Source organism: Formica exsecta, unplaced genomic scaffold (assembly GCF_003651465.1).
Source record: "Formica exsecta isolate Colony F162 unplaced genomic scaffold, ASM365146v1 scaffold314, whole genome shotgun sequence".
Classification (NCBI taxonomy): domain Eukaryota; kingdom Metazoa; phylum Arthropoda; class Insecta; order Hymenoptera; family Formicidae; genus Formica; species Formica exsecta.
The window spans coordinates 361,468-370,405 of record NW_021850397.1 but is presented as its reverse complement, the minus strand read 5'-3'; the positions used below and the strand labels follow the sequence as shown (position 1 = coordinate 370,405).

The 8,938-nt window shown below is 38.2% G+C and overlaps 1 protein-coding gene across 1 annotated transcript in view; it reads left to right on the top strand.

The window, feature by feature from the left end:
* LOC115237873 (probable sodium/potassium/calcium exchanger CG1090) overlaps positions 1–8,926 on the top strand; it is a 16,344-nt gene extending 7,418 nt beyond the window's left edge. Inside the window, exons 3-9 of the mRNA XM_029811234.1 lie at positions 3,387–3,627; positions 3,904–4,016; positions 4,260–4,435; positions 4,534–4,760; positions 4,840–5,145; positions 5,231–5,464; positions 5,551–8,926. Coding sequence (XP_029667094.1) covers positions 3,387–3,627; positions 3,904–4,016; positions 4,260–4,435; positions 4,534–4,760; positions 4,840–5,145; positions 5,231–5,464; positions 5,551–5,750 — 1,497 coding nt within the window. The 3' untranslated portion in view covers positions 5,751–8,926. The remainder of the gene's footprint in view (positions 1–3,386; positions 3,628–3,903; positions 4,017–4,259; positions 4,436–4,533; positions 4,761–4,839; positions 5,146–5,230; positions 5,465–5,550) is intronic.
* Positions 8,927–8,938: the final 12 nt, after the last annotated feature.

The following is an 8,938-nucleotide window of genomic DNA, read 5'->3' as shown; positions in this document are numbered from 1 at the left end:
TGTGTGTGTGTGTGTGTTTGTATGTGCGTGTGCGCACACACGAGATGCTAGCCAAAAGTACCTAAAGTTTAAATATTACCAAGGAACTATGTTTAGCAGGACTTATGGCACTAAATACTGCATATATCTTTTGTGCTTACTACTTGCCAAGTGGCGTCAGATTGCAAGAGTCATTGAAGATTTATATACATTTATATTGTTAGTAATAAATGTAGCGTAATCGACAACTGTTGCGATGCTTGATGCAACTACGTTGCTTTCTTACATTCGACCATCACAACAATCATTAATTACGCGAAATACACTGCCAAAAGAACTGCATGTAAAATTTCAATGACTTATCCAGCGTGACGTCACCCGATTCACGAAGGATGCATGCAATATTATCTAGAGCCATAAGTAGCTAATAAACATAATTTCCGTGCAACACATAATTTCGGAAACTTTTTGCTAACATCTCGTATGTATGAACGGATAGATGAATGGATAAATCAAGCATTTAAAAACAAAATATATTATATACAAACATTATTGTAATTATAGAAAAAAATAAAAAAAGGATTAGGCGAAGTCAATTATGGCGTTCTCGCCAAAAAACAAAACTTAGACGCAGACAAAAATTATTAAAACTTACAGCAGAAGCAGGCAAAGAAAATTCACCGCAGAACCAACAATCCGATCAAGATCCGTACGTGAAGAAATCTGTACAAACGCAGCCACAAACGAAAAAATATATTTTAAAGGTAACATGCAAATATATAAAGTTGTGAAAAATTATATAATAAAATTTAATATTGTTTTTTTTTATTTAGGAAGTAGTTCTTCAGATATAAAGATTAAAAATTTGACCAATCTTAAATGTTGGTTAATAAATCCTTCGAATCGGCGGCACATTGGTATTAACCATAGACATAGTATATCTAGACCGAGCGTTTGTACAAACATTATTGTAATTATAGAAAAAAATAAAAAAAGGATTAGGCGAAGTCAATTACGCCGTTCTCGCCAAAAAAAAACTTAGACGCAGACAAAAATTATTAAAACTTACAGCCGAAGCAGGCAAAGAAAATCTTTCACCGCAGAACCAGCAATCCGATCGAAGTCTGTACGTGAAGAAATTTCTACAAACGCAGCCACAAACGACAAAATATATTTTAAAGGTAACATGCAAATATATAAAGTTGTGAAAAATTATATAATAAAATTTAATATTGTTTTTTTTTATTTAGGAAGTAGTTCTTCAGATATAAAGATTAAAAATTTGACCAATCATAAACGTTGGTTAATAAATCCTCCGAATCGGCGGCACATTGGTATTAACCGTATCTGTTATCATTGATGCTAGACAAAAAATTAGTCGCAGTTCACACACTATCACGTATAATCATATATAAAAAATTTTCTAACCGACACTCATGATTGATCAAACTTTAAATCTTCACCTTATAAAAAAATTTTTTTTAAAGAAAATAGCATGTATTTTCAATATCTAATTTTTTACGAAATTTTATGCTGCTATCATATTATCCTTAAATTTCGAGCCACCGTGCTATAAATGTCCATTGGATAACCCCTGGATGTCTGTAGGATATTTGCCCTGTCTATTATATTGGATGCCCTTTGGACGTCCTAAGGACATCCTTGTGCTGTCTGGGTAATAGACAGGGCAGATATCCTACAGACATCCAGGGGTTATCCAATGGACATTTATAGGACATTAATACTTATTACAATACTTAAAATTTCTAAATTATATTAAATAGCCTACATAACCGAAAGTAATCATGTATGCATATTAAATTTTCATAAAATATATTTATAATAATATCTTAAAACATCCTACAAATATCCTGAACCATCTTGGACATATTCAGGATGATCCTGAGGACGTTTTGTGCTGTCTGGGCTATGTCTATGGTATTAACCGTATCTGTTATCATTGATGTTAGACAAAAAATTAATTGCAGTTCACACACTATCACGTATAATCATATATATAAATAATTTTCTAACCAACACTCATCATTGATCAAACTTTAAATCTTCACCTTATAAAAAAATTTTTTTTAAAGAAAATAGCATGTATTTTCAATACCTAATTTTTTACGAAATTTTATGCTGCAATCATATTATCCTTAAATTTCGAGCCACCGTGTATTTAACAAATATTGATACAGAATTGTACATACAACACATACGCAACATATAATATATAAACATAATAATAATTTATATAAATTATTTATTTTGCTTGCTTTTAGCCTGCAACAATATCAGTATCGCCTACACCACCACCGCCTACACCACCACTGCCTACACCATTACAACCTGCACCAATACCGCAAACCCAAATGCCGTCTATTGAAAAAATATATGAAGAATTACAAACGCTGCGCAACGCGATCCATGTAGATCCACAAATTAATAATGTTCGAAGAAACTTACGCATCCATGTTAACAGCAAACAGAGAAGACGTAGAGAATGGAGAGGATTGAGAGGAAGAGGATATATGTTACAATATTTATCTCTTGAGATTATGGAGACAAAGTGTCGAATTTCAATATGTTAGAACAAGCAAAAAATTCAATCTCATATATTTTGATAGTCCATTGTCCACAGATTAGTTTAATACCAAAAACATGCGAGCAACAAATTCTTTTAGTTAACTTATATGGTATAAGACCGCGTCGTATAGGGTCCGCGGAAATAGTGTCGAGTTTCAATGCTTTAGAATAGAACGAGCAACAAATTTAATCTTTTATATATTTCGGTAGTATATTGTCTACAGATTATTTTAATATCAAAAACATGCACGCAACAAATTCTTTTAGTTACTTTTACTTCGCGCAAGTGGATGGCACGGCGCGGCGAGACTGAGTGTATAGTGATATTAATTAAATAATATACTTTTTTTTAAAGGTTTTTGTGTTACTTTAGAGCAACAAAATAGCAACAAATTTTGGTCTATTTGCTTATTTGATTCGAGCATTCTATATATTTTTTTCACTATGGGGGGGGCTGGCTTAATGTCAAGCTGCCCCCCCCCCCCACTTCGAACATAAATTTCTGCTAAACGGTTTGAGCAACAAAATCCGGACTACGGCAACAAATTAGCACATAATTAGCACTAAATTATTTGATAGATGCAACTTTATTTGGCGTTGGTGGGGGGGGCCAACTTAATATGGGTCAATATGTCAGTTAGATCATCATTGCGAATCAAGATTTTGACGTTGTGTTATGATGACTTCCGATGACTCGCAATATCTCCGGAAGATCAAATGTAGAGAGCAAACGATTAATCAAATGATTATGAATACACATGATTAATTAATTTTTATGTTAATAATAATTGATGAAGTATTTTAAATTTTTCTTGACCCAGGTCATTCCAACTATTCAAACGACCCAAGTGACGAAGCCTTATCCGTACCCTACCGTGAGACCGCGAAGATCCAATTGTTCGGCGCCCGCCATAGAACAGTTTCCACAACCGTTGATGGGCCCGGAGGCTAGAAAACACGGCGGGCTCATAATACACGTTCTAGTCGCAATTTATACATTTTTGGGCCTCGCTATAGTATGCGATGATTATTTTGTCTCGAGCCTGGACAGAATCTGCGAAGGTGAGTTTAGCGTACAGATCCTCTCTTGGTTGTAAGACGATAATCTCACTTCCAAGTTACATAATGTTTTGCGTAGTCTGTTTTACGCAAGAAGATCATGTTTCATCCTATGTGAACTGATGATATCCATTATCAAGAGACGATAATACAAATCATGGTTAACTCGTTTTCTTTTACAATAAAAAATGCTATGCTTTTATATTCCTGATGCGTTTAAACTCGTCTAATTCAAAGATAGCTCTCCTGTGACTTGACTTTATTATTATTTTTTCTCAGAATTAAGACTGTCTCCCGATGTCGCCGGAGCCACCTTCATGGCAGCCGGCTCTTCCGCGCCCGAATTAGCGACGGTGATCATCGGTGTGTTTTTCGCCAAGGATGACATTGGAGTAAGTTAACCGTATCTTACATATTTTGCTATGTTAAAATATCAGGAAGCGTCAATTATCAAAGAATAATATTTTACATAACAAGTGAGAAGTTTTGTTCTTTTAATTGTGAGGAATCTCACTAGTATTGTCAGTCACGTGGATCTATATGCAGCTCAGAAATCACCAGATGTTATCGTGTTTCCGCCGCAATAATTGACGAGACAAAAGTCCAATAATTAAACCTCTTCTTGTCCGTTTCAGGTGAGCGGCGTTATTGGCAGCGCCGTTTTCAATATAATGTTTGTTATATCGATTTGCGGCCTATGTTCCGCTACCGCCTCCAAATTAAATTGGTGGCCTCTCTGTCGAGACTGTTTTTTCTACGCCGTTTCGATTCTCGTCATGCTCGGCACTATTTACAACGATTCCATATCTTGGTGAGTATTCGATTATTTGATTGCATCCGATTGCGAAATTAATACAAAGTATTAATATAACAAGTTACATACGTAAAACGGAAATATCAATTTCTCAGGCCAGAAGCTCTGTTCATGCTGTTCATGTACGGAGTTTATTGCGTGGCGCTTTCATTCAACGTTAAATTGGAACGTTGGGCAAAGTCGTACAACATTCCATTTCTGCCAAAAGACGACGAACCTGCCGAGGAGAGCGCCCTGGTGAGTTACAGGTCCTTACAAGAGGATCGGTTATCCTATACCGGCCCTAACTCGCCAATTACCGAGCAAATAAAGAATCAGGAAGGTAATTAATTATTCTTATCTGTATCTTTCTTTCTCGTATATCCTACAAATTTGACAATGTTATCCCCTTCTTCCTTTAGGAAATGGCGTTCAAGAAACGACCGAGCAACAGCAACAACAACAATCAGCACCGAAACAGCCCGAATACTATAAAGCAAAGGAACCGGATCCCAATGAAGTGTCGCCTCTCGTGATGCCGACGGATGGTAGTAAATGGACCTTATTCACCTGGGGTCTCGTGTATCCTATCCATTTTATGTGCCGAGCGACGATGCCGGATTGCAGACAAGAGAAGTGGCGGAGCTGGTATCCCTTCACCTTCTGTATATCGATGATCTGGATCAGTTTCTACAGCTACATAATGGTGTGGATGATCACAATTATAGGTAATAGATTATTGTTTAAATGCAATCGACAGTGTTTTCGGCAATGAATAGAACTACATTAGCGAAATGACGATTTTACTATTAGGAAGCACTCTGGGCATTCCCGACACCGTGATGGGCTTGACTTTTGTTGCCGCTGGCGTGAGCGTACCGGATGCCCTTTCCTCGCTGGCGGTCATAAAGGAAGGTCTCGGCGACATGGCGGTCAGTAACGCCGTAGGTAGCAATGTCTTCGACATTTTGGTGTGCCTCGGTCTTCCGTGGTTTATACAGACTGCCATGATACAGCCTGGCTCGCATGTAAACGTCACCAGCAGAGGTATGCGGATTTATTTATCTATTTGTTACGCATCTGCGAAACGCATACGTGTATCGCTTACATGTCTATCTTTCATCCTCGTCCAGGTTTGACGTATTCCACCATTTCTTTGCTATCGACGGTGGTATTCCTAGTGCTGGCAACACACTTGAATGGATGGAAGCTAGATCGGCGATACGGCGTGGTCTTGATGATCTGGTACTTGATATTTATCGTGTTTGCGTCGCTCTATGAACTCAACGTCTTCGGCGAAATGAATCCTCCAGTATGCCCCAGCAAGTTCTAATGCAAAATACGCCTCGTTCGTTTCCGACCTTTGCTTTGCTCAAACGCGGAACGATCGTCCGGAACTAAGAGTCGTCGTCTCGGCCGATCGGATCGCGAACGATGACGCGCGCACGGTATCGCGGTAAACGCTCAGCGACTTCGTTCCCTTCATCCTTCCCCTTTCTACTTGATGAGCGAAGGTGAACGAGAAGACGGAAGAATTTAGAAGCTAGCTGCATGTCGGAACAAGTATAGTCTTTAGCTTGCTGCGGAATTGAAGTGACTGTTCCAAGTTTTTTAGGTAAGAAAAAAAGGGCTTGAGCTTTCTTTCTTTCTGGGCTGTTGTAGAGAGAATGCAGACAATACGTGCTCGCGCGTGAGTACACAGGCATTGTATCCTATTGGTGCTATCGAAAGTGACGAACGAGTATTTTGCTTGCTTCCGTTCGCGACTACGAGTTCGATCGATACGGATTTCTCACAGTTGAATGAAAGTACAGGCAAGTTACGATTTTTTCCAAGCAACGAATAATTCAATCTCTCGGGATACAAGAGCTCTCAAACAGACAATACAACTGTACCAACATTATAGTCACTATACCAGAGTGTATTGACGGTATAGCGGACAGTTGTTTGTTATAATAAAAAATTGGCGTGTTTCAAATTGATCGTTGTAAAGTTTCAACTCTCTCAAATCTTAACTCTTAGCCACAGACCTTATTATGTATGTCGCGCGCAAGACTTGTTCGAATCGAGGTACAAGATGTGATACGTTTTATACAGCCATATCGCGCAAATGCCTGAGTACCATGGAAGGAATGCGTTTTGACAATTAATCGTTTTATATATATCCTAACATTATATAGACTAAAAAGAAATAGTAGATATATACGGCTTGTTAGAATAGATCTTAGGAGCGTCATGTCTGCGGCTAAATGTTAAGACTGTTAACCGTGTTCTACGAATATCGATAGAAATTGAAATTCATGTTTCTACGGAACGTAAGAGTTGCAAGTTTTTTTTAAAAATTGTTATCGCATTTGCAACACATAAGCGTGATCCTTACATCTTTTATTTGATTTGTAGTTTATTTGATTAGTGCGAATTTTTTCAAATACATTTTCCATCACGCGATATATATATAGTGCATTGCGTGAAATGTACGCAATGAAAATAAGAATTATTTTTGTGCGCCTCGAAATATAATTTATTAAAGTGATTAGGATTTTTTGTCGTTCAAATGCTACCGATATTCAAGTAAGTCGAAAGAGACGAGACTTCGCGAGATCAAAGGAAATCCCTTGTTAGCGTGAGTGTGAGCGCACGTAAGATCACATTTTTCTCGAATATCAAATGACAATAGACATTTTAAAGTCCGTGCGAAAACAAAAACTATTCTCAAAAGTAAACGGAATTTTCCGAGAACGGAGGAGCAAGCGAAATTTCATTCGTGACAAAAAAAAGAAAGAGTGACGAGGAGGGAGGGGCAAAGGGAGAGTTGGTTTTCTCCACAAGGGCGAACGAGCGCTGAAAGAGACAATAATTAACGCAGCCTTATCCGATGAAAGTATCTACAACCAACACTATATACTGCGCGTTCCTTGAGACCGAGGGAAACCTCGCACGGGGTATAATCGGCGTATCTCTCCGCTTCCGGGATCCTTTGATCTTTCGAGCGCGCCGGGATCAGTATCGATGGCAAGTTTATTAATTCCGCGACGGAATTCTCGCAGGGAAAGAAATTGAAGAAGCGATGGAAATATTGAAATATGAAAAGATATTATATAAAAACGTCAAAATAATGATATGTATTCGGTTAAAAATAATAAAAAAATGAATGACTTGGAACTGATAGGAATGGGCTGCGAATAATCGACGTGACATTTATATAAAGCTTTCTTTTTATATATATTGACTTATATATTTTATATCCTGCGAGTGCTCCGTCGATGTGGCTCGTTGTTTCTTTGAATCGAATAATCGCGGATACGCGATCCGTCAGAGATCGCAAGGATCGCGCAGACGCTTTATAGTGTGTGATTATAAAAATATCTAGCGTACATATATGTAATATAATATAATATATAATAACGCGAAGGCTTAGAAGAGATCTCATACAATTATTAAACGTTCAACGTGTTTGTTCACTACGTTTATCCGTTATTGTTAGCGCGTTAGAGCAATGAGAATTATGCATATATATAAATACGATACAGCGTTTCGATGCGTTTGATGTTGATGATGCTCGGGTTACGGCAATTGGAACTAATACGATAAATTATTGCTTTAATAATCCGCGATCGGCCAAAATGAAAGTATCTTTCTGAATCCGAGCAGCATCTCGGCATTGAAACGCATCGACGCATCGGCTTCCAGGATTTAGGAAGCGCCGAGATCGATTTTTTAGTAAGGCGCCTTTTAGATCTACGTTAAGCGGACCAGTCACGCTATCGATTTCGCGGATCATCGCGGTATCAATCGATCGCACAATCCGAAAAGGAAACATAAACTTCTTGTTTGCATATAGGAGAAGCGAAAGAACATTCGTCAGAGGCGAAGTACTTAAAATTTAGGCTTTTTAAACGGCAATGATATTGATTTACGAAAAGATAGTCACGATGTGACTGTCAAAGACTTACTAATCGGATTCTAAGATTCGTGAGGTTTCCCTTTTTTGAGGAAACGAGATCATCCCTGCCGCTGACGAATGAAAGTTGCAAAGATTCGCGGGTCCGCATCTCGAGCATCAACGAAATGGAACGTAGGGATTTAAGTTATGTTAAGAGATCTACCAGTCTAATTTTTCCGACGACCTTCCACCTAAAACGGCTGAACGATCGTTCGGGAACCGGTGTCATTAGAGTCAATTCACTTTGTGACAATTAATTAGAAAGTAGTATTAGAGAAACGCGGGGCGAGAGAGAGGAGAGGCGCGTCCTCTTCTTTCTTCGGGTCGCCCGATCAATTCGACGGTGTCCTTAATAGCGTGTAATCGAAGTCAATAATACCTTTTTAGATGTTTCTCTTTCATAATTCCATAAATCGCCCGTCCTCTATAATGTTTCCTGTTTACGTCCAGCGGTTCCCGAATCGTAATCGCGCGAGAAAGTCGATGACGTATTTGTTCCGCACGTTATATTATACATGCACAGAAACACACGCAAGCAAGTACTCTTGTACAAAAAAAAAAAGAAATTCAACAGGCAA